This window comes from Taudactylus pleione, unplaced genomic scaffold (genome assembly GCF_031769625.1).
Source record: "Taudactylus pleione unplaced genomic scaffold, aTauple2 ptg000487l, whole genome shotgun sequence".
In the NCBI taxonomy this organism is placed as follows: Eukaryota; Metazoa; Chordata; class Amphibia; order Anura; family Myobatrachidae; genus Taudactylus; species Taudactylus pleione.
Genome location: NW_028284889.1, coordinates 6,936,179 through 6,963,343, shown reverse-complemented (window position 1 = coordinate 6,963,343; position 27,165 = coordinate 6,936,179). Strand labels below are relative to the sequence as shown.

General features: G+C 43.6%; 1 protein-coding gene across 1 annotated transcript in view; it reads left to right on the top strand.

Moving 5' to 3' along the window:
- Positions 1 to 27,165, top strand: part of LOC148502683 (multidrug and toxin extrusion protein 2-like) — a 133,333-nt gene that overhangs the window by 32,598 nt on the left and 73,570 nt on the right. The window contains exons 3-9 of the mRNA XM_088449504.1: positions 830 to 898; positions 1,553 to 1,701; positions 8,447 to 8,489; positions 11,223 to 11,267; positions 17,180 to 17,277; positions 19,146 to 19,243; positions 21,319 to 21,432. Coding sequence (XP_088305630.1) covers positions 830 to 898; positions 1,553 to 1,701; positions 8,447 to 8,489; positions 11,223 to 11,267; positions 17,180 to 17,277; positions 19,146 to 19,243; positions 21,319 to 21,432 — 616 coding nt within the window. The remainder of the gene's footprint in view (positions 1 to 829; positions 899 to 1,552; positions 1,702 to 8,446; positions 8,490 to 11,222; positions 11,268 to 17,179; positions 17,278 to 19,145; positions 19,244 to 21,318; positions 21,433 to 27,165) is intronic.

The following is a 27,165-nucleotide window of genomic DNA, read 5'->3' as shown; positions in this document are numbered from 1 at the left end:
GATGGGTGGAGGCTGGCTGGTGATCCGCCTATCCATCACCTCCGTAAGCACCAGCAGCTCGCGCCTGGTGAATGCGGAGGCTCTCATGATGGCAATGGAGTTTTTCATACAAAACATTTTTGATAAAGTGTGCCAAAAATTTCTGATTGGCTAATGTATTTTGGAAATTAACAGGAGCAATTTTATTGGTTAGTGTATGAGTCATGTGTTCAACAGGGCCAGAAATCTCTGGAGAGTTATGATAGGCTTGATGCAGTGACATGCGTTTGCAAATTTAAATAAAGAAATGAACCCCGGAAAATATGCGGGGATCCACAGCAATAGAACAATTGTTTAATTGTGGTTCACATGTTTTTTGAACAATAAAAGCGAATGTTCCATCCGTACGTATTCTGCGGGTAAACACAAACACGGACAAGAGTAAAGTTTCTTGCATTGTGTTGAAAAAAAAAAAAAAATTAAGCTAATTGATACATTGATTGGCATGATACGATTGAGGGAGGTAGGCAGAATAAAGGAGCAGGTAATCGACATCTGACAAGGCCACTTCCGGTTTCACTTGTGCGTGCGTTCCCTTCAAGCCATTTCGGGGATGTACGCTCGCTATTTCGCACGCTCGTTAGTTAGAGGAGGGGTCGCCTGAGTTTAGGGAGGAATTTTAGATGCGAACGAAAACACGAGCGAGCCATTGAATTTAAATAATTTTGTACGTACGCCTAACGTACGTGCGCCCGCTTGCGAGTGGGTCTGAATGAGGGCCAATATTTCTTAAATGTATACTTACAAGATGTATTATACACACATTATTGTGTCTATTCTCTGATTATAGGTTATTTCAGTTACTGGTATTTCGGTAGGGGTTGGCTTGTCATCAGCATGTGATACCCTCATATCACAGGTACTGTATGTTTCTACAATGAGAGTTTAAAGTCATTTTGAAAAGATGTGTTATGAAATACAACCAACACACCATCTTTATAGCCCTAAGGTAGTATCAGAATAAAGTCTATAGTGTGTATGTATCAGGCAAATAATTAATATACAGGAAAGAGTAGCCCACTTGTAATCTTTCCTCTATATATGCTGCCATGCCTTATTGGGGCATTCAGTTCCGTAATTAAAAGCTTAACTGGAACTTCACTACAAATGCACCGGCCCCACGCATCTCAGATCATCTAGGCACCATCCAATTTTTTATATGATGCCCGTTTATGTGAGTGTGAAGCCATGGATTCACACACTGATAGTAAATATAGCCCATTGTGTTAATTAAAAGTTAGCTAAGTGGTGCCTTACTTCTCGGCTGGATTGAGTAGAAAATTTAAAGCGGCTCTCACAGCAAGTGTTAAGACTTTACACTAAATGTGAGTGCCGTTTAAATTTTTCATCTCCAATCCTCATCCTAGAAATTATTCATAGAGACATGCAAATAACTTCTCAGTTGTACATAGGCAAGCTGTAATTATGTCAAAATTGTAAAGCTTAGATTTATAGGTTTGTATCTCTAGTTATATCCCTGCTGTTTACATGCTGATTTATATTTTCCCTTCAGATATTTGGAGGTAAAAATGTAAAGTTAATTGGCATTGTCCTGCAACGTGGGATCCTCATACTATTACTGGCTTGCTTTCCTTGCTGGGCACTGTTCATAAACACTGAGAAAATTCTACTGCTCTTCAGTCAAAACCCAAAGGTGGCCCGGTAAGTACAATATTTAAAGTCAATATTTGGATTTATTTTTAATTTAGAATATAGATTAAAGTACATAATTGTATTAAATATATAAAAATATCTCCTCTTTCCCTCCCCCTTGAACCCCTTGTTTGTTCCTCCCCCTTATTACAAAATTGGCATATTTTTATGTTTGGTTTTATTTTTAAGTCATGTGTACTTTGTAACACAACATAAATACAATATATGATACAATATCATACACAACATCATGCATTGCGTTGTCCACATTTTAACACTACATCATTTTTAATATGTGTAACAGGGATAGTGACGATGGAGACGGAATGAAAAACTTAGGCTGAAATTTTATTGGATGACAAATACAATGATAGAATGGGCTGCCTACAACAATAGACTAGTCACATAGCTTTATATAAGCCTGCAACAAGCCTGTATATACAGTATATCTCCTCCGTTAGGACCAGACAATTACTGGCAAAACATAAAGCATCCCTAATACTACATTAAGTTTAATGTACCAGTCCTCCTAAATATATGTTCCAGATGCATTCAACATGGCCTCGGTATAGGGAATTGGCCAGAAGAGGTGCAAATGTGTTTCCTATTTGATGTATTTGTATCAGATTTTTGTTACATTTGAACGTTGTAAGAGGGTCAACCATGACATGTCCTTGTACTGATTGTTAAAGAATGTGGCCTCAAGTACGCACCATAGTATTTGCTATGGTCACAGGGACCTTGGAATAAACTGTAGTACTTGTTACTTTCAGGATAAGCAACTGCAATATCGAGCATTGTCTACCAACATATGGCTAGTTCTTCCTGCATGTTGTGTCACTTGGTCTCCAGCAAACAATATGCTTGTCTGGGTAATGCCTTTAGCTCCATTCTATCCAGTGCTGTCTATAGCGCTTTGCAGGTGTTGGATGTTGCTAACTATGGGGGCTGCTTTGTAGCTTGAATACTACATTAATAGAAATTCCGAAGTATTTGTTGCATGGCAGGAGTCGGGCTGCCGGATCTTAGCGGAGAGTCCAACAGCCACGCTCTACCTGACTAGGTCCTGGTGCAGCATGCCTGGCACACGCTCTCGCTGCAGCAGTAAACAGTCTCCGCGCTCAACCCCACTGCCTGCTGCTGGCTCCCGCATCACTCACCTGAGGTTGTTGTCACAGCATCTTCTGCATTCTCCGCTGACTTACCTGGACCATGGGCATGGCCATCTTGCTCTGGTCACCTGCCTCCACATCTGCGAATCCTGCTCAATGTTACGGACCCGGGGTGGAAACAGAAGTGAAAGCAGGAACAGATTTAAATTGAAAAGGTGGTTGTTTTATATGGATATTAGTAGACATGAAAATATACAGATAGTAACTAGAGTCCCAATGTAAATAAACTTAGAACTGGGGTATGTGGCTGATAGGTAACTGTAGTGGGAGAGATGAAATCAGTGTCCAGAAAAGTGGCAGAGATGTTTGAAGGGAAATCCAGAAATTATGTAAATCTGGCTGAATGAGATATCCTGATATCCTGTAGAATGCCTTGAATGAGATATCCTGATATCCTGTAGAATGACTTGAATGATGGGTTGACAGGTTCAGAACACAGGAGTGGGTAACCTGTGACAGGGCAGTCACCACCGGACTGGAGGCTGTGGGACTGGTCAGAGTGGTGTTGGGAGGTCTGTGGTAGTCGACTTAGTAGGAAAAGGTAGCACCAGAGCAGGAACAAGGCTTAGGAGCACAGGGAACTCTCTCACAGCAAGCTGTGAAACACATTGCACTGGCAACTATAGGGAGCTCCAAACCCCCTTAAATACCCAGCAGCAGAGCGTGAGTGCCTGGGAGAGATCACCTGATGCATCAGGATAGGCTCACTATGTCACATGCCCTGAGGAAAGATGGCCACGCCCAGACACCCGCAGCATGGTGATGCCGATAGCTTTTCCCCTGCCAGCTGGACCCACAGACATCAGACCTCCACGCACACCCAGTACCAGTCTCTAAATACCAGCTCCTCCGCCGGAAGGGCCACGCCAAAACGTCCACACTGGTAAGCACCGCCTGCTCCTGGGAAGAGATACCCTGGTAATGACAACACCCCCTCCTTTCGGGTGGCCTCAGGACACGCCTTTGGCTTCCCAGGATGGGTCAGGTGAAACTTATGGATAAGTCTAGGAGTGTGGATGTCCTTGGCCCAGGTCCAACAGGGTTCCTCCTGACCATAGCCTCTCCAATCCAGCAGAAACTGCAAGTGACCATGACGAATGCGGGAATCCAGTACCTGTGCCACTTCAAACTCCACCCCCTCTTCAGTTTGGACTTTAGGAGGAGTAGGAAGGACGTGAAGGAATTTGTTGAGGATCAAAGGTTTGAGCAAAGATATATGGAAGGAGTTGGGTGTTTTTAAGTATGGAGGGAGTTGTCAACGATTGGAGACTGGATTAATAACTTCTAAGATTGAGAATGGTCCAATGAACTGAGGGGTGAATTTCATAGATTGTACCCGAAGACGTAGATTACGGGTGGAGAGCCACACTTGATCCCCTACCTGCATCTTAGGAACCACTCTGTTTTCTGTCGGCTTGTTTTTTGTATTGTAGTGAAGTCTTAGTAAGGGCTGTCCGAACTTGAGACCAAATCAAAGAGAAGTTCCGCACAGTAGTATCCATTCCAGGCACATCAAAAGCAGGCAAGCTTCTAAATTCGGGAACCCTCAGGTGAAGACCGTAGACCACACAGAAGGGAGATTGTCTAGAGGAAGAATGGTAGGATGCGTTGTGCGCAAATTCGGCCCAGGGGAGAGACTCGGACCAATTGTCCTGGGATGAGGACATGAAGATCCTTAGGAAAGTTTTGAGGTCCTGGTTCACCCTCTCGGTGGAATCGTTGCTTTGAGGATGATAAGCTGTGGAAAAGTTAAGTTTAACCTGTAACACGGAGAAGAGGGCCCTCTAAAATTTTGCCACAATCTGAACCCTTCGGCCTGATACAATTTCTGTTGGAAGTACATGCAACCTAAATATGTGATTCACAAATAGATGAGCCAAGTCAGGAGCAGATGGTAATTTCTTGAGTGGAATATAGTGGACCATTTTTGAGAAACGATCTACTACCACCCAGATGGTGGTATACCCATTGGAACGAGGCAGATCCGTTGCAAAATCCATGGACGTGTGTCCATGATTGAGATGGTACAGGAAGAGGCGTCAATTCACCAGCCGGAGCAAGTCAAGGGGATTTGTATTAAGCACACTGGGTACAAGATGACACGAACTCAGTTACCTCAGACTTTATTGCTGGCCACCAGTATGACCTTTGCAGGAACTCCATGGTTTTATGGATGCTGGAGTGACTAGCAAAGTGGGAAGTGTGAGCCCAGGTCAACAGTTGTTTCTACAATTCTGGGGCCACAAAGGTCTTTCCAGTGGGAGGTTGTAATTGGACAGTGGCGAAGACTTTAGATTCTAGTTAAGGTGTATCTTGTAGCATGTCTAAGTGATTATCAGCGGAAAATGAGCGTGACAGCGCATCGGCTATTTGATTCATGACTCCTGGGCGGTACGTCACGGTAAAGGAGAAATGAGCAAAGAAGATGGCCCAGCGAGCCAGGAGAGAACTAATACATTTTATGTTTTTCAGAAAAAGTATCGGTGAAGACGGTAAAGGGAAACTTGGCGCCCTCTAAGAGGTACCGCCATTCCTCCAAGGCCAGTTTCACAGCCAGTAGCTCCTGTTAGCCAATGGCATAGTTTTTTCCTGCAGGGGAGAACTTCCTCGAATAAAATCCACAGGGATGGATCCTATTGTCTTCTAACCTTTGAGATAGAACCGCCCCCACTGCCTCAGATGAGGCATCTACCTCCATTAAAAAAGGCCTGTTGGTATATGGTTGTCGCAACACTGGTGCTGAAATGAAAGCTTGTTGAAGTAGCTGGAAAGCTGTCTCCACCTCAGGGGGGCCAAAATGGATTGGAACCTTTCTGAGTTAAGGCCGTGATGGGAGCTATTAATGAAGCGTCTGTAATAATTGGAGAAGCCAAGGAGTCTCTGGATGGCTTTTGGAGATGTCGGCCGGGACCAGTATAGTATAGCCTGGACCTTCTTGGGGTCAATTTCTAACCCAGATCCGGAGAAGAAGGGGATACTTGGGACACTGAAGACACAAGACCTCTTTAACATGATGCCTGTGTTCAACAGGAGAAGAAGAAAAAATCTAAATGTCGTCTAAATAAACCACAACGAGAAATATAGGAGATCTCTAAAGATCTTGTTGACGAATCCCTGGAAAACTGCAGGTGCGTTGCAAAGCCCTGAATGGCAGTGACCATCACGTGTATTGAATGCAGTTTTCCACTCATCACCTGCACAAATTCGGATGAGATTATAGGCACCTCTAAGGTCCAACTTAGAAAATATGGTGGATTCTTTGACTCTGTCAAATAGTTCAGTAATCAATGGAGGAGGGTATCTATTTTTAACTGTGATGTCATTCAGACCCCTGTTATCAATACATGGTCGGAGACCTCCATCTTTCTTAGCAACAAAAAAGAAACCTGCATCGGCAGGAGATATAGTTCCATTTTGTTCCACTGCCATGAATAACTTCGGCTACCAAGTTGGCACAGATTTTCATACGAGTGATCTTTCATCTGCATGGACTCTCAAGAAATTTTATCCGATTGTGGGGTCCAATTTGTAGCCCGTTTTTGGAGAGCCCTATGTTCGGCTATGCAGATTAAATTGCAGTTTTCATCAGCCTATCATACTCAATCAAATGGCCAGACTGAGAGAGTCAATCAAAACTTAGAGAGATTCCTCAGGATTTATTTGTCGTCTTCTTAGGACAACTGGGCAGACTTGTTGCCATGGGCTGAGTTTCCCATAATTTTCATTTCAGCTACATAGCAGAATCCTTTTTTTGCCAATTATGGATTACATCCACGCATTCCAGAACTTCAGTCTTCACCGGTGATAGAATTACCAGCTGCTAAAGCTGCTCTCCAACACTTCTCACAAATTTGGAGGCATGTCCATCAGTCTCTAAAGAAGGCTTCACACAATTACAAAGTTTACGCTGACAGAAAACGCTCTGCTGCGCCCCAGTTCTCTCCCGGAGATCGTGTCTGGCTGTCTACAAAGAATCTAAGACTAAGTACCCTCTTTGAAGTTTGCTACCTGGTACATCGGACCTTTTCGAGTTGAACGGGTAATTAATCCCGTGACCTGTAAGTTACATCTCCCTTCCAACCTACGAATTCCAAACTCCTTTCACGTTTATTTACTCAGACCTTTAATACTCAATTGCTTCCATGTCAAATTACCCAAGACTTCACCAGTTCAGACTTCTCGTGCAGTGGAGTTCAAAATTGATAAAATTCTGGATTCACGGTGGCATCAAAGACATCTTCAGTATCTTTACTGGAAGTAATATGGTCCAGAAGAAAGGTTTTGGTTAAGAGCATCGGATGTTCATGCTCCTAGATTGGTGTGAAACCTCCATTTTAAATCTCTTCAGAAAGCCTGTGGGTGTCCAGAGGCCAAAAAGTAGGGGGTACTGTCAGGATTCGGGCTGCCGGATCTCAGTGGAGGGTCCGGACAGCCGTGCTCGACCTGATTAGGTCCTGGTGCAGCATGCCCGACACACGCTCTCGCTGCAGCCGTAACCTTGTGTCATCCTATGAGGAAGACTTATCTCAGACCTCCTCTGTTTGTGCTGCCGCTACCCCAGCCAGCAAAGCCTGTTCCATAACAGGAGGTCAGTTTAAAAAGAGTCGTGACATTGCATACATTTGCAAATATATGGTTAAGCGCCAGGCCAGCGTCAAGGCTCACTGGCGTCCCTAACGCTACATGATAATAGCACCCACTCTGGGTCATATAATTGCATACTGTTGTGCTACATGATAACAGCACATACTCCCCTGTCATACTCCTGAGATTTGAAATAAAAATGATTCGAATAATACATGGAAGATATTTATAACTTATAAACATCTTCTTTGTTTATTGTAATAATTTTTATAGTGAATACTCACCAGCTTTGTGGAGCTTTCTGGGACTGCAGGGAGATGAGAGATGAGGCAACAAATCAGCCTCACTTCTGTATAGTCAGACACTTCTTGCAGAGTTGGGGGTGGGGCCATACCACAGGCAGTAAGCTGCACAGAAAGAGAGCTAATAGGGACATGCCTCTGAGTATGGTGGTGTGCCTTGAGCAGTGATGGATACCTTGGAAGTGTCATGTCACCAGGAAGTGCACTGCGGTGTTTACAGATCAGAGCTCAGTCAGCAGAAGCAAGAGAAGACACAGTGATGCAGGTAGGAGAATCAATGGACACTGAAGCTTAGTGTAGTGAGGGGAGAGTTGCAGTGAGTAGGGGGTGAGACAGGCTCTCAGCACTCAGACCTATAGGCTGATATAATATAACAGAGATGGAAAGAGGTACAGTAGGGCATTTGTGGGCCTGCCTTGATGTTGTTTTAATTATTATGGCTTGGTCACACTTTAAAACCTATTAACAACCAACACTAGCAATTCAGATAAAAATTATGGCACAGAATACAGTGGCAGATTGCTTACACCCACTACATAGTGCTTGGTCTGGATCACCTAGACAGGTGGAATGTTTCCTAGCATTTTCCTAGTGGTGCTGGTCCTACAAACCCTTACAAAGAGTTTTCATCGGAATGGTATAGCATACGGCAAAAGTTCTTCAAATTAATTACTGATAACTTTGTCACCCTTACAGCATGGCAGAAGATTATGTTCTGGTTTTTATCCCTGCTCTTCCAGTAAGTTCTTACCACTTTAGTGATTAACATTGTAATAAATTTAACATTAATGCAAAAATAAAAGTTATGTACCTGAGTCGGACTGTGCATCTTTAGAGACAGCCACCTTTCAGTGGTACTCCTGTGACATACCTGCAAAATCGCTCACTATAATTCATAGACCGTGCATCCAATTCTGTACTGCGTCTCTGAGCCCTGACAATTGGGACGCATGCATACAATTAAAACGTTGGCCAACTGCATGTGGCATGGACACTGCGTCTGACTCTATGTGCGTCCCTTAAAACTCGAAGAAGAAGTACGTTAATGGCATTACAGCTGTGTCTGTGTACGCAGCTTCTATTCAAAAATATGCAAATGTCACAGCCGCTGGGAGATGTATTGAGACACCCACATGTGTCTTTGCAAATGTAAGCCTCTGCGTTAAAAAAATCACAGTATCTGCATACACAGATGCAGCATCGACCGCATATTATTTTATTGTCACAGTTCTGAGTAATTCTATGGTACAGCAGAATAGCTGTGAGAAGTGACACACTGGAGCTATACTCCTTGCATACGGGATCACAGTCACAGGATGTGACCCCAAAACAGTCGCAACAACCCTGCCTTCTTTGCTGTCACTCCCCATTATCGCCCCTATTCCGACTCGGCCTCATGTACAGATAGCCAATAATCACTCAACTGAGAAAATATAAGAAAAGCATGTGAAGTATGTTTTTGATAAATTAACATAGTAAGCAGGGGCGTTTCTAGAGAGGAGGGAGCCCGTGTGCAGTCTCCGACACGGGCCCCCTCCTCTCCGTCCGGTGGCCGGCTGTGCAGTGAGTGGTGCGCGGCCAGCGCCGCACTTAAATACTCTTGGCACTAGAGTGTGCCCAGAGTCTATAGCACATGCACAGGTCACCGGAAAAATGGCAGCGGCTGCCATTTTCCAGCCGTTTTTACAGGCGGAGACACCGGAGCCGACGTGGGACTCCGGAGAGGTAAGTTTTATGGGTGCAGGGTGTACGTGTGCCACGCACACCCTTCACCCATTATAAATACACCCCTGATAGTAAGTAAATTGCCCTTTTAGTATAAATTACAAATTGGCTTACAAGCTACTGCTGATAGCAACTAGCTAACTGAACTAGAAAAAAGTAATTGTGTGTGCGACAGGGGTTTTCTATATAAATGTAGATGCAAAAGGTCTATTTCACAAAGAACACCCCCCTATCCTATATATTCTTGTATGCTAGGTAGCCTTTACTAGAGAGTGTATCTTCTACTTTCAGCTTTTCGATTTTCAATAGGCATATTGGGCCTGATACAGAGGTGAAATCGTGTCGATTTCAGTCACAAGCGGACGCTGTCAGCCTGCGCATGAGTCAGAATGCAGGAAGAATTAGACTCAGAAAGAAACAATCTCAGTGGGTGTTCCTGGGTGGTAACAGTGGAGTGGCTAACTAGACACGGAAGTGTTACAGCTAGTGACTGTGGGGTCTATTTGCTAAGCAGTGTTAGAAGACAGAGTGAAAAGTGATAAGGTGCCAGCTAATCAGCTCCCAATTGTAATGTTTCAAACACAGCCTGTGAGATGGCAGTTAGGAGTTGATTGGCTGGCACCTTATCACTTTTCACTCTGTCTTCTAACACTGCTTAGCAAATAGACCCCACAGTCACTAGCTGTAACACTTCCGTGTCTAGTTAGCCACTCCACTGTTACCACCCAGGAACACCCACTGAGTCCTGACCCCTGAGTCTTTTTTCGCAATTTCACTGGAACCGTGCCCATGTTCCAACAGATACTCTGAGCAAGCACAGGGCTGCTCTGATGTCCTATGGTGTGATCCATGTGTGTCCGATGGTATGACTTATTGTTCAAACCTGCGGAGTTGATTCGCAGTCGGTGGGCATCTCTATTAATCTCTGTGCGAATCTTATTGGCTGCAGCATTACCATAAAGGCACAATTGCACTGCTAAAAAAGACAGTCGCAGCTGCCTTACCATCCTCCTCTGAATCAGGCCCATTATCTTCTTTGTATGTATATCCCCCATTGCTGTGCCATTACTGATGATGTCAGTAGTTTAAAAAGGCTAGTGCACAAATTTGTTTGTGCTATTAAATTCTATCTAACATTTTTCTGTATTTAATCCCCCTTACTCCTACCCAATGACTTGTACTACTAGGTGTGTTGGATTGGTGTGCTGTTGTGGCATAATATGGGAATAATATGTTCAAATAAAATTCATTTGTAAAAAATAAAAAATGAAAAGGGTGCCTCCGAGTGCAATAAATTAAGAACACCACCTGGGATATAACATAAAAAGGTGCAATGACGCTGTACCAAAAATAAAATATGTAGGTAACTCTGAACCACATGAGGAACTCATGTTTTAACATGAAGCTAAAAAAAAAAATCTTTAAAATAACAATTTAATGTTTAAATATGCATTATCGTAAACTAGAGAGATACAGTTATTCTTAAAAGAAAAAATAGCTGAGGTGCAAAACTTCCTGTTTAATAGTTAAGAGTTAGAATGTGCTAGCTACAATATTACACCTTATCCATTTCTCTTCTTTGTGTACTTTATTTGTGTACAGCTATAAACATTCTAGAAAATGTGGGCATTAGATCTAAAACTCATCAACCATCCATTTAGAATGTGTCCCAAATGAAAAGCTGATTCTTTAGCTTAAAATTATTTTAAATATATATATATATTTATCAATATGCTTTGTTTTACAGGCTGCATTTCTGTACCAACTAGAGGCACGATATTTACAAAATCAAGTATGTATTTAAATTAAATAAAAAACATATAAGCAAATTATTAACCAAAAATAAATGTATGTACAGTAAAAGATAAATTGAAGCTTCTTTATTTTGTATGCCATATTTAGTATCACACTGAGGCCCGTATTCAATTGCCGGCGAAAAGTCAGTATCCACGAAAAAGTATCGTGGATGACGTCATTTCGTTAGGTGGAAAAATATCGCCTTATTCAATTGCAAAGACTTTTCGCGTAGGTGGAAAGTCAATGCAATGTAATAGGCGAAAAAGCTTCGCCTATGAATAGCAGGTGGAAAAAAGTGCAGTTTTGGGGTGCAAACTTCGGGAAAACCCCCTGCACCTGTGGGACAGTCCCCCAAAGAGAAACTGTGTCAAATTTAAAAAAAAAAAAAAAACTGTAGAACACCCCCAAAAAGTATTTTCATTTTGGGGATGAAAAAGATCAAAGTTGGGGGACAAACTTCAAACAACCAAAGTACCCCAAATACCTTCATTATGGCTAATCGGGGGCATGTATAGTGATCCCCAATGTTGGTGCATCATTTGGGGGGCTGTCAGGCTGAGTTCCGCATTTTTTACAGGACTTTTCGCCTGTTTCAGTATCGCCGGGTGTTGTTTTCGCGTCCTTTGGAATTGAGTACAGTGAATTGCGGGGATGCATGTGATAAGTTTCCGCACCTAAAACATGCGATGTAGGGGAAAAGTCCGGCAGGCGGAAAAGTATTGCTGGTGCGAAACTAATTCAGTACGGCCCTAAGACTAGAAGTCTTCTTCCATATCTGACAATAATTTTGATGTTATCCTACTATACAGTGGGGATATTGGTAGGAAGGCGGCGGTCAAAATGCCGTCCGCCGGCTTCCCGACTGTGAAATCCCGGCATGGGACTAATGAAAGGCATCTAAATCTCGATGCCTATCATCAGCCCCACACCGAAATCCTGACGCCCAGCATATCAATTGTAGGTAAGCTGGGAGTCGGGAGTGTTTAGCTGCTTGGGGGGAGGTCTTAGAGTTAGGCACTAGGAGGGGGAGGTTAGGGTTAGGCCCCCCTAATTAGAGGAATAGCAATAACCTACTTACTGTCACGACCGGCTGTGTGGACTCCCATACTAAGGGGATGAAAGCTGAGGTCCTGGGCTGAGGAAGGAACTAGAGGTGTGGGGCCTGTATGTAAGATCTTCTCATCCACGAATACCAGACGTTGGCGAGACCTGACCAATGGTACGGAGTCTAATCAGCCAGGAGCTGTTCACCAGTGACCCCTCCAGCAGGCAGGTCGCGGTCCTTTAGTCAGGTGTCTGGTACCCACGGGAATAGAGATCTTTCTACTGTGGCCCAGGAGAACTACTTCTGTGGAAGTAGACTGTACCAATGAGGAGACTGTAATTTGTACACAGGAGAAGTCTTTTGACGCACAATTGAGAGTTGGCACTTGTAATAGTACCCAAGGAAGGTGTGTTTGATGCAAATTTGCACCAAGGGATGCCACTGGTAATACACTCTCGTGTGGTGTCCAGACGCACAATTGGGCACCAAGATGGCACTTCATAGGTACTCAGGTAATGATGGAAATACGCTCTGTTGCACAATGGCTAGACACTTGCTGAGCACACAGGCGAGGTGTTTAGGATGCACTGTTGCACAAGGAGTTAGCAGTTGTTCGGCACACAGGTGAGATGTTATAGGACGCACTTTTGCACAAAGAAGTTGCAGTGGTTCCGCACACAGGCGAGATGTTTATAGAATGCACTGTAGCACAAAGGATTGGCACTTGTCAGCACACATGCTAGATGTTATGTCGCTCTGTTGCACAAGGAGTTGATACTTGTAGACACAAGGAGATCACGAAGAGGGAACCTGGAACGAGGTAGCAGCAGTAAACACTGGATAGCGACAACATTGCACAGGCAACTTCCTTCCATCTGGAGACAGGCTTTATACCCTAAGGTAGCAGATCATAGGTGAACAGCGTCAGCTGACCACCACCATGCTACCATTGGGTAAAGGGCAGTCAGGTGATGTGAACTGTCATGGCCGCGTCCATGACGGCGCCTGCAGTAACTAAGGCACGGCGTGGCACACGGCTGTCCACATGGCACTAAGAATAATGCTCAGCATGCCACTCGCCGCAGTACCTGGCGTCTGACCACCTGAGGGATCAAGGGAAGCCAGCAGTGCGGTGAGTAACGGCCGATTCTAGGCCGCAACCTGACACTTACCTTCCCCGTCGGGATCTTCAGCTGCTGGCTTTCCAGCGTCGCTATTTCATCTGCCAGGCTTAGGTCTGGCTGTGATTCATACCGAATTCGTACAGTGTTACCAGAGCCAGGTTAAGACCCCTTGGGGCCACAGGAGATTTACTGATTTTGGGGTCTTCTCATACTCTTTCAATTGAGCTGGAAAAAAAGCCTTTTTTTTTTACATTCCCTTCCGTTTTTTATCCAGATCACTATTATTTGCTTCATATTCCCAAATATAATAACCTCCACCACCAACCCCATCAGACTCCAATTGTTGTGAAACTACAAGTCGTAGCATGTAGGCAACAGAAGGGCAACATTATGTATAATCAGCTCTTGAAAAGCAGTCCAGTATTATGCAATTGGTTGCTGTCCTGGTTTGTGTAACAGTAATCCACAGGATCGCCATGGTTAACCCTTCCTTGGTATCATGCCTGAGGGTTGAAGTTGGCTGGCACAGGCATGGGAGGCTGAAATGGAGACTGAGGAGGCGTGTATGAAACTGGGTGGTTTGAGCCAGCTCTTTCTCGTGTGATGATGGTAGAAAGGAGGCAGTGAAACTGCTGGAGATGGTTAGCCCAAAGGCTAAAATATAGCTTTGAGAGGTAACGGTGGCCCTCTCACTCCTGAAAAGGCCCTGTTGACCAAAAATAACTGGGTTCCTGAAGGTTCCCATGGGCTCATTGAACCCTATGGTGAGCCTAGGTCAGATGTGTCCTCATACTCTATAGCTTCAGTGGCTCTGATAAGGTCCCTATTTCATAAGAACTTTTTCTTTGTCAAAATTAAAACATGTACTACCTGTTAACCACCTTATTCTCTCACGTTTCACAGACTGCTGTCTATGGCATTGTAGTGTTATTTTGTGAATTCACTTGGGAATTGGAACTATCTTTTCCTCCTTCAAGCGTTAACTGAAGTGATAAACAGTAAAAAGAGATGTTTAAATTATTCAATGTCCAGCATGCCCGTCCGATGCAATATTTAAGTTAATGTCGGCTGCATCGGGCAGTGTATGTCCAGCCACGGCCAACCGTCAGATCTCAGATGAGGAGCGCAGATATTGGGGCTAGTACAGTTTGAGATAGCTCACAGTGTATGCCTGTGATATCTGCAGGGTGACAAAATGCCTGACAGACTTTTTAGCTGGCAGCCTATCTGGTAGTGTATGGCCAGTATAAGTCATTGTCATCTCCGCATGTGTATTTCTTATCGGAAACATATGTCAGAACAAACTAGCGAGTGCATGGGGGACATTTAAGGATTCACTTATGTTATTTTTCTTTGTTAGTTATTGCAAATAAAACTTTTTTTCATCAATATTAGCTATTACAAATAGAACTTTCTGCAACAACATTCTGCATTGAATTTATAAACATTTTATAACTAGAAATGTTACTTCTTTAGAACAGACTTATCGCCATCATAATATTTATTCTAATCCAAGATAAATAGTTAACGTTAATGTTTCTTGTTCTAATGAAAAGTGCTGTATTCTTATTTCTCATTATTTTGTCACATTCTAAATAATAAACATAATTATGTGCTGTTATTTGAAGGTTGTAATTTATTCTTGTATGTTTAATAAAAATTAGCTGCAAATGCATCTTTAAAATGTCTGTAGCAGCAATTGTAAATCTCTTTCTAAAATCGCTTGATTCCTTTATTACTATATTTTTCCAATACCTATTATTTTATTATCACATTCTTATCCATAATTACTTTACTGTTAATCATATTTAATATCAGTGGCGCCACAAGGGGAGTGCGGGCCGCACCCAGGTGTGACCCGCTTAGAGGTGACACCAAAGTGTTCTAGCATTATGTGCAGCACTTGGCTCATGACACAGTGAGGGAGCTGGCACTGCAAACCGACTGGTCCCTGGAGACAGTCCGCATCTAACAGACCCCCTGAGTGACTAAAATGGGGGGTTCGGATCGAGAGGCAATTCCCCCTACCCACGAGGCCACACCCCCAACCTACGAGACCACGCCCCCTTTTGGCGATGCGCAGCTTTACCGTGCTCATTATAAGCATGGCCGCTCCTACCAGCACTGGGCGTCACAAGAGGGAGGGACGTTACTGCTTAATATCATTAAGCACATAAAACATATCTTAGTAAAACATATTTTAGGTTTAACAACAATATTTTATGCTTTATTAAGTATTAATTAAGCTAATAAAACAACTAAAAAGATACTGTTATCTGGCACTAACATTTTTTTAGTAGTAAAGAAATACTACTGGTAAATTAGGGATGCATTCAGGAAGCCGACGGTCGAAAAGCCGGCCGCCGGCTTCCCGACTGTCAAATCATGGCAGGGTACTTATGACAGACGTCAAAATCCCGATGCCTGTCATTAGTCCTACGCCGGGAGCTCGATGCCCGGCATACCGAACGAAGGTAAGCCGGGCGCGGACTTAGGGTTAGGCAACTCCCAGGGAGAGTTAGGTTTAAACTAGGGATAGGGGGGGTTAGGGTTAGACACCCCCGGGGGGAGGTTAGGGTTAGACACCCCTCTGGGAGACTTAGGTTTAGACTGCGGGGATGGGGGGGGTTAGGTTTAGGCACTTAGGGGAGGTTAGGGTTAGGCACTAGGGGGGAGGTTAGGGTTAGGCACCCCTAAGGGACGGTTAGGGTTAGGGGGGGTAGGATTAGGGTTACTTGCTGGCGGTATAACATACTGATTATATATATATATATATATATATATATATATATATATATATATATATATATATAGAGAGAGAGAGAGAGAGAGAGTTCTATTAATACCTAAAATTCATTTAATATTCGTTTCACTTGTATAACTAAGCAAGGAGTATTCTGCTTTATCAGTGCTAAACAGCCTCTCTTTGCATGCCAGGTCATGGGAGACTTGGCCGCAGAGAGCATCTTTTACACGTAAAATGTACATTTTATTCACACAAATAAACAACTGGAAGTGAGAAAACTGCTAGATTGCACAGATCATTTTGATGTGTGACATTTGTACATATGTGTGTGAATGAGTCAGAGTCTGTGTAAGAAGTGCTGTGATACAGCGGCCGCGACATTTTCTCATGCAAACTCCTACTTTATCTGCGACTTTGTAAGCGTTTAAAACAAATTCCTGTGTGGTTAAAGGAGCAGCCCAGCATCTGTAGTACACTGAGTGGTGCTTCTCTGCGTTAGCGATGTAAATAAGATGCACAATTTAATGAAAAAGACTATACACTACACCTCTTTGAGTGGCTCAGCCGTGACGGGCATTTCATGGCGTATTGAGACTAGGTAAGTGAGGACACAGTTGTATGTCATCTATGCGCTACTCCTCTTTCTGTGTAATACTGTATATTGATATATCAGTATGTGTACTTATTCTTTCTACAATATTACTGTAGTTGATATTTTTTAAGGTGAGCAGTTAAAGCACATAAATTCGTGCCATGTTTATATTGGTCCAAATCTTATGGGGCACTGTATGTGATGGCATAGACACACGTGTGCAGCAGTAATACATCAATAATAACTATTACTGCACAAAGGCAGCTCTGTCCTGATCACATTTTATTATAATAAAATAATCCTGTTTACAGAAAATGTAAAATGATTTGTAGCTCCTGTAACATATGTAAATAGATTGATAGAATAATCAGAATAACCTTACAATGGTGTTATTTCACAGGGAATTGTCATAACGCAGATCATTGTCAGTCTCATATCCAATATCATAAATGTCCTTGTGAATTACATCTTTCTCTTTGTACTGGACTTTGGAGTCATGTAAGTAGAAAACATAATACTGTAAATTAGGAAGTCACCCAGCTACTGTATATAGAGTGCTTCAACATGATTTTCTCTTTATAAACCTATCGGGTCTGATGCTGAGCTGGATGGAAATACAACGCATGTGCTCCCACAGTGTATTCATGGACAACAATGAATACTGTATAGTCACACATCTGCAGACTTTGGGCCTGATTCAGAGATGTACGCTAATGCATTTGCTTTCTGCGATCCCACACGCAGCAGCTGCGTGAAAATATGGTAATGCTGTAGCCGGTTGGAAGTGTATTGAGATCATACTTGCCTACTCTCCCGGGAGTTGCAGGAGGCTCACGATTTTTCGGGTAACCCCCCAGAAGTGTAGGCAGATCTTCCGCATTCCGCCCACTTCCTAGTGAAGTAGGCAGGATGTAGAGATTCTCCGAAAAATTTGTGAGTCCGTAGGGTGGGGGCGGGGCTAAATTAGGCAAATCCTAGTCATTTAGCCCCACCCTCTCTGCACAGACCCGCAAATCACGGAGTTTATCTGTAAAGGGGTGGGGCCTAATGAGAATTATAGTCTGACCACGTCCCCCGAAGCTGAGAGCAACAGGTCCTTTACGGCTGCTCCCGGAAAGGATTATAGAAAAGTCGGTAAGTATGATTTAGATCAGTTGCTGAGTGAAGTGAGTAGTTCTGGCAATGAATAGATCCCTGGAGCAGGTTTATAGGACGATCTTAGCATCTATAGGTAGAGCGAGTCGTGTGAGTGCAACTTTGGATCTAATTGGACTGGAGAGTTTACCTGACAGGAATCCAATATGGCCCTCCCATGCAGCCGGACAGTTTGTGTAACATTGTATAACACTGTCTGAGGAAGCGGCCGGGTGCTGTGAAATGCATTGCATTTTTAAGTGTGAATATTTCATTTTTTCTTTTATGCTTTATTTTTATGCCTGATTTTTGATACTGTGTTTTTAAATATTTTTTTCATGATATGTATTTTTAATTATTCCTCGAACTATTATTGTCTACAATAGTGAAAATTATTTTTAGTTTTTTTTTTTATTTCATTTATCCATGACGCCATTAATCTAACTAATAAATCATTTGATTATTATAATTTTTTGTTGAGTCATCCCTTATTTGCGAATTGCAGCCATTATCACATATTTGGGTAAGAGGATGTTTGACCACTTATATCTTAAGTGCTGATACTATCCTTAATAGTCCTATATTGCTTGGCTGCCATTTATGGACAGTAAGGGACTATTTTTTTTTATAGCAGAAGTGTCACAATGAAGTCTTGACCTATAAAGTACCCTTCTCAGGGTCGGAGATTCCTTTGAGTTAAGTTGGGAAACCCACTAGTTCTCCTTAAATTGCAGAGATTGGGCACATGTTGGCGCCTCCCCTACACACTGTGGGGTCTATACGCTAAGCCTTGGAGAGAGATAAAATGGAGAAAGATTAGTTCCAGCCAATCGGCTCCTAACTGTCATTTTGCAAACACAGCCTGTAAACTGACAGGAACTGATAGGCTGGGACTTATCTTTCTCCATATATGGACCCCATTGTTACATATTACCCATCTCACCTAGCAAGAGACTTCATGAAAATAATTATAACATCAGCATGAGAAGTAGGGTTATAGTGGAAAGAGAGCATCTCACAGACCTCACAAAGTAGACAACAAGTGTATGTGCCAATCTGTCTATATCTATTATACTGTGCCTGTTGAGTGTATAATATGTACAGAATACCATAAATCCACTGATAATTTATTTACAAATTGAACAGCAATATGGATAAAACATGCTATAACTTAATAAAATACGTTGGTGTGTTTTCTTGTTTTTTGTCTTCTTGTTTTTGTGTTCCTACAGAGGATCAGCCTGGGCCAACACTATTGCTCAGTACTCTCAGGCTCTACTTTTATTTCTTTATATCCGTGTCAAGAAACTCCATGTTAATACCTGGGAAGGTACTGTGGATTTTTTTTACATTTTAAAATATATTTATCCAATAAAAAAATTTTTCAATAAATATGAGTAGAACAACATAGTGGCACATTGGTTAGTATTGCTGCTTCACAGCTCAATTTTAGCCAGGGACCTATCTGTATGGCGTTTTGTATGTTCTCCCTGTGTTTTCATGGGTTTCCTCCCATACTCCATAGGCATTCTGGTAGGTTCATTGGCAATCAGTACACGTAAAGTGTAATTAATAAATGCTTCTATGCAGGGCCGTAGCTAGGGTAGTGTGGCCGGTGCCATCGCACAGGGCACCACAGGTCAGGGGGCGCTGTTTGGGCCTGTCAAATTTCTGTTTATTGTCATTCTTGCTTGTAGCTTCCTCTTATTTCATCCACAGCATCTCCTGGCCTCTCCTATCTCTTCCCTGACCCTTCCCCATGAAGACATGGCCCTTTTCTGGGTGCATAATGTCCCTTTGAAAAATGAGGGGGACGCCAATGCTCTTTTTGGCACAGGGCACCAAAAAGTCTAGTTACGGCTCTGCTTCTATGCCTCAATTGCAAAAATGTTTTGTATGGGTGTCTGACAGTCATTTGCAGAAACTCCCAAGGTTCTTATGGAATAAACCAATCTTTCTTTAAAACATGGCACCTGAGGGCTTATATTCTCCAACTCTCACATGATATTTATTTCTGAACAAACCCTTTAAATATGTGGTATAATATAACCATATTCACATCACAAGCTCATAAATGCTACACTGTAAAATAGTCTATTCTTTAGGAGAACAAAATAGGAATACATTGACTCATACTGCTTCAGGACAAAATCTGTTAATAGTAACATTTATAGATTACAACGCCCCTTGATATGTACATAGTCTATGAATAAATATAATTCTGAGAGTTATGAATGAAGACGGTGGACTGTTCCTCCATAGAAATCCCCCTTAGGGTACAAGCAGGTCTAAACATGAGTGCAGTCTGTACCACATTTCCTTATAACATGGGTGATTTGGAAGTGACCCAAAATGAACTAAAAATCATTTTACATGGTCTCCAAAATAGCACACACTCAGGGCGCATTCAGTACCAATCACTAGTGCAAATACAGACGCAGTTGAGCGATTGTTTGCCATTGCGCATGTGTATAAGCTGCACAAGCGCTGTGATCGCATTTCAATTACAGGCGCACAGAGGAATCCATTGCAAAGTGAGTGACAGGCTGTCAGCATTTGGGGCTGGTGATGGGGGAGTGGTCAGAAAAAAACGCAGACCTGCTTGTCCGTTTGAATATCGTTTCATGGTCGTGCATAAATTAGCCACTGAGATTGCATATGCAGCTTTGTGAGACGAGTTTCTGCCGCTAGTCAGACCTGCTGTAAATGCTGCGTGACGGGCTGATGTGGGTCAATGGTACTGATGAATATGCAGAAGAGCAAGGTTGGATGAATATAAGAAAGCAGCAGTGGGCGTATTTATGTCGGCTGTGCTTTGACAAGTATTAGCATATTTTCGCAGCTGCGATCCATAGGCAATTGCAGTTGCTATCGCAATTGGGTTCGGTACTGAATCAGGCCCTCAGTGTTTAGAGAAGAACTCTTCATTGGGAAACCACAATACTTAGCGTGATATGCCTGGGGACTTTGAAGCAGCAAGGAGTACATGACCAAAGAAGATGTACCAATATACATGTTAGCATCATGTGATTGGCTCACATCCTATCCTGAGATGCCCTTTCCAGCTAGGTATGCCCCATTGCTGCCGTATTCCTCAGATTACTGCAATAAACAAGCGACTGGGGTTTCAATCCCCTTAATTTTTCCTATTTCTCAACTTAGAGGGGACATTGATAAGGAGACCTGAGGCGGTGGGGTTATGATATGATAAATGATTTTAATGAATGGCTTTTCCAAAGCTCTCCAATGCAGAATCCAGTAGTGGGTATATTTATTTTTATTGGACTAAGAATAGGAGAGCTGAATAATAGGTATAGTAAAAAGTTACTGAAAGTTATTAGAAGCTGAGACTGTAGCATGAATATATACAGTATATACTATATATCTACTTTTTGAAATCTTAAGGTTGGTCTGTGGAATGCTTACGAGATTGGAACTCCTTTGTGGAGTTAGCTGTACCGAGCATGCTGATGGTGTGCATAGAGTGGTGGACATATGAAATTGGCAGCTTACTCGTAGGTGAGTGAAAGTAAATAATACCTAAAGTATAAATTGATAATTAAAGCCAAACAAAGAACCAAATGCAGTTCTCAAAATATAGTAAGCATCATATATTTGGAATAAAGGAAGCTAGTTCTGCACCTTGCATTAGAAATCAGTGTGATTGTGTATGTATAATGTCATTTATTTAATGAAAATATGAAAAGGTTTTTAAATATATTTCAAGATCTGTATTTTTACACATAGAAAATACATAAAAACATATACCATTGTGTTTACACTGCCTTTAGATTAATGCTAGCTGCAATAGTGAATATATATATATGTGTGTGTGTGTGTGTAATATACATATTAGGGGTGTGCACCGGCCACTTTTCGTGTTTTGGATCTGGATCTTTCTTCGTGTTTTGGATCTGGATTGGTTTTGCCAAAACCACCCTTCTGTGTTTTGGGTTCTGGGTTTTGTGTTTTGGATCCGTATTTTTAAAAAAAAAAAGCATAAAAACAGCTAAAATCACAGAATGTGTTGGTTTTTCTGCTCCTATGCTATTATTAACCTCAATAACCTTAATTTCCACTAATTTCCAGTCTATTCTGAACACCTCACACCTCACAATAGTGTTTTTATGTCCAAAAGGTTGCACCGATGTAGCTGGATGACTATGCTAAGCGACACGAGTGGGCGGCACAAACACGTGACCCATCTAAGAGTGATACTGCAGTGGCAGACAGGATGGCAGTTTGAAAAACTAGGCCCCAAACTGTACATAATACATAGAAAAAAAAGAGGTGCAAGATGGAATTGTCCTTGGGCCCTCCCACCCACCCTTATGTTGCATAAACAGGACATGCACACTTTAACAAACCAATCATTTCAGCGCCAGGGTCTGCCACACAACTGTGGCTGAAATGATTGGTTCGTTTGGGCCCCCACAAAACAAGCTGGCAATTAATCTGTCCCTGCACAAACTGGCTCTACGGAGGCAAGATGTCGTCCTCATCCTCCTCATCCACCGATTCCTCACCCTCTTCAGTGTTGTGTACATCCTCATCCTCACAGAGTATTAACTCGTCCCCACTGGAATCCACCACCACAAGTCCCTCTGTACGTTTCCTGCCAGTACAGGTATGGACTGTCTGACATGCCTACTTGGATGCTGTCACCGATGTAATCCTCCACCATTCTGTCAATGGTGACAGTATCATATGTAGTGACAGTAGACATGTCAGAAATTGTTGCCAGGTCCTTCAGTCTGGACCAGATGTCCAAACTTGGTCCTGCCTGCCCTGCATCACCGCCAGCGGGTTGCTTAGGATACCTAAGTTTTTTCCTGGCAGCCCCAGTTGCGGGAGAAAATGAAGAAGGAGCTGTTGACGTGTCATGTTCTGCTTCAGCTGACAGTGTTTTCACCAGCAGGTCTTTGCACCTCTGCAGGCTTGTGTCGGCCAGAAAGAGAGACACCACATAGGCTTTAAACCTAGGATCGAGCACGGTGGCCAAAATGTAGTGGTCTGCTTTCAACAGATTGACCACCCTGGAATCCTGGCAAAACGAATGAAGGGCTTCATCCACAAGTCCCACATGCCGAGTGGAATCGCTCCGTCTTAGCTCCTCCTTCACTTTCTCCAGCTGCTTCTGCAAAAGCCTGATGAGGGGAATGACCTGACTCAAGCTGGCAGTGTCTGAACTGACTTCACATGTGGCAAGTTCGAAGGGCTGGAGAACCTTGCACAACACGGAAATCATTCTCCACTGCGCTTGAGTCAGGTGCATACCCCCTCCTTTGCCTATTGCATAGGTGGATGTATAGGCTTGAATGGCCTTTTGCTGCTCCTCCATCCTCTGAAGCATATAGAGGGTTGAGTTCCCCGGCGTCACAACCTCTTGCTTCAGGTGATGGCGGGGCAGGTTCAAGAGTGTTTGTTGGCGCTCCAGTCTTCGGCACGCAGTCGCTGAATGGCGAAAGGGGCCAGAAATTTTTCGGGCCACCCAAAGCATCTCCTGCATGCCCCTGTCGCTTTTCAGAAAATTCTGCACCACCAAGTTTATTGTGTGAGCAAAACATGGGACGTGCTGGATTTTGCCCAGATGTAATGCCCGCATAATATTGGTGGCGTTGTCAGATATCACAAATCCCCAGGAGAGTCTAAGTGGGGTAAGCCACTGGGCGATGATTTCCCTCAGTTTCTCTCAGAGGTTGTCGGCGGTGTGCCTCTTACTGAAACCGGTGATACACAGCGTAGCCTGCCTTGGAACGAGCTGGCGTTTCTGAGATGCTGCTACTGGTGAGGCTGCTGCTGTTGCTGCGTAAGGTGATACATCTACCCAGTGGGCTGTCACAGTCATATAGTCCTTAGTCTGCCCTGTTCCACTTGTCCACATGTCCGTGGTTAAGTGGACATTGGGTACAACGGCATTTTTCAGGACACCGAGGATACTTTTTCTGATGTTTCTGTACAGTCTCGGTATCGCCTGCCTAGTGAAGTGGAATCTAGATGGGATTTGGAACCGGGGACACAATACCTCCTCAATTGTCTAAATCCCACTGCACTAATGGCGGATACCGGACGCACGTCTATCACCAACATAGCAGTCAAGGCCTCAGTTATACGTTTTGATTCAGGATGACTGCTGTCGTACTTCATCCTCCTCGCTAAGGACTGTTGGAGGGTCAATTGTTTAGTAAAAGTAGTGGTGTTCCTACTTCCTCTCTGGGTTGATGAACGACTCCCAGCAGCAGCAGCGGCAGCAGGAGGCGTAGCAATGCAGGATCCTCTGGAGGAATCCCGGATAGGAGAGTCAGTCATGCCAGTGACATGGCCTGCAGGACTACTTCCGATCCTGACTAAGGAGGAAATTGACGAGGAGGGAGTTGACGGTGTGGTTTGCAGGCGCTTGGATACAACAGGACAACGGGATTTAGGTGTCCCTGGACTGCTTACGGTCTTAGCCAAAGTTTCTGAACTTGACAGTAACTTTTTATGAACGCGCTGCAGGTGCCGTATAAGGGAGGATGTTCCTAGGTGGTTAACGTCCCTACCCCTACTTATTTCACCTTTACATATGGTACATATGGCAAGACAGTTGTTGTCCGGATTTGGATAGAAATATTGCCAGACCAAAGAGGTGGAATGTTTGGTCTTCTGCCCAGGCATGACCGTGATGGGCTTTTTCATCCCACGGACAACTGTCTCCCCCGGAGCCTGATTTAAACAAACCACATCACCATCAGAATCCTCCTCGCCAACTTCCTCCTCAGCGCCAGCTACACCAGTATCCTCATCCTGTTGTACTTCAACAGTGACATCTTCAATTTGCATATCAGCAAGTGGACTGTGGGTGCTCCTTTCAGCACTTGCAGGGGGCGTGCAAATGGTGGAAAGAGCCACCTCTTCCCGTCCAGTGCTGGGAAGGTCAGGCATCGCAACCGCCACCACACTTGGACTCTCCCTGGGGATTTGTGATATCTTCTTAGAACGCACAGTTCTTCGCTGTGCTTTTGCCATCTTAACTCGTTTGATTTTTTTAGTGGGAGGAGGGCTTCCATCTTCATGTGAAGCTGAACCACTAGTCATGAACATAGCGAAAGACCTTAGCCATTCCTTGCCACTCCGTGTCGTAAATGGCATATTGGCAAGTTTACATTTCTCTTCAGATGATTTAAATGTTTTTTTCAAGGTCATTTTCCTGAACTTTGCCATTTGGGATTGTATGTGCCCTCTACTATGACATTGGGCATCGGCCTTGGCAGACGACGTTGATGGCATGTTATCGTCTATGTCATGACTAGTGGCAGCAGCTTCAGCACTAGGAGGAAGTGGTTCTTGATCTTTCCCTATTTTATTTTTATCGGAGAAAGTTTGGCCCTCCATTTATGTTATATTGATATATACGTGCGGCTAAGGCGCACACAAACACAGAAAAAAATTTTTTATTTTTGTTGGAGACTAGTGCACTTTGTGGGTTACACCACCCTTTAAGAAATGAGCCAGCTGGCCCTTTACTTATGGGACACAGGCGCACGCTTGGCGCTGCTCCTTTGTTGATGCACGTACAGCCACAGTGCACACAATTCACAAACACAGAAACATTTTTTTTATTTTGTTTGGAGTGTACTTTGGGGGTTACAGCACCCTTTAACGGTCAAGCCAGCCGGCCCTTTATTTATGACACAGGCGCACGCTTGGCACTACTTTTGTTGATGCACGTGCGGCTACTGCGCACACAATTCACAAACACAGAAAATATTTTATTTTTTTTTGCTCTTGGGGGGAGCACTCCTGATGGACAGAGCACCCCCTGGACAACACTACAGCACCCCTTTAGGACTGGGACTCTGCACAGGACTTTGGAGTGGACACAGCTCCTATGGACAACTGACTGCACAACACCGTCCAGCCAGCCCCTATGGACTTTGGAGGAGTGGACACAGCCCCTATGGACAACAGCAGCACAGCACAACACAGCCAGCCCCTATGGACTTTGGAGGAGTGGACACAGCCCCTATGGGCAACAGCAGCACAGCACAACACAGCCAGCCCCTATGGACTTTGGAGGAGTGGACACAGCCCTTATGGACAACAGCAGCACAGCACAGCACAACACTACACTGCACTACACTATACTACACAGCCCAGCCAGCCCTAACTCCCACCCTCCCTCTTCACTGTCCACAGCCGAGTGAGAAAATGGCGCCGACGCGGGTACCTTATATAGGACCCAAAACCCGCGAGACCCGGAAAGCGGGATGATGACGTTTTGCCTCAATTTCAGATCCGAGTCAGGCGGGAAAAGTCGAGCCTGACTCGGATCTGCCTCGGATCGGGGGGGCTCGGGGGGGTTCGGATTTCAGAAATCCGAACCCGCTCACCCCTAATACATATATACACACACATATAATACATGCTGGGCTATCTAACTTCACTGAGTCTTGGAGTCCATTTCATAATAATTGTAATGCATAAACACCACTGTAACTACAAACACATATTACATTGTAATTCATAAGTTCAAATATATAAGCACATGGAATTTATAAATAATCAATTGTAAACAGATATTTAAATGATTGTTCCACACTGTTGGTTGGATGATGAGGAATCGCTGTTACATTATAACGAGAACTTTGTGGCTGATATAGCCTTCGATTTTGTAAAAAGATTTTCTGTCCATTTGCAAATTGTCGTATATAATAGAGTGCAAATTCGCCAGAAACCAGCCATTTTAAAAAGGGTTTGCTGAGACCTCTAGTTTGCCAACAGAAAAAGCCCTGCATATATTCTACATCCAGAGAGGAGGGGGCATGTGTGCAGGCTGTGCCGGCCCCCTCCTCTCCAGTAACACAGTAGACTCTGGCTTGGTGCTAGAGTCTACTGCGCTTCCGCAGATCTCCGGGAACATGGCGCCCGCACAATGTTCACGGAGACTGTTCTATTGCATATGCGCAAATCTCCAAGAAAATGGTCACCACACCATTTTCCCTGAACTAGTGCTTATCAGCCTTGACTGGTACAGCCTAGTGTTGGTAGATGCAATTTCTGGAGGACCTCATGCTCTTTGGCCAACCAATTTTACCACTACCACCCTAGGCTGTCACTCTAGTGCTGGGTGCACTTTGAGGGGTATACAAGCTTTTTTTATTAGCATGATTTTTTAAACCCACTGCAAAAACAATAGAATAGACCAAACCATCAACGGTTTGTGTGTTTTAAAAATGATGCACATCGCTAGAAACTTCACGGCTATTACTT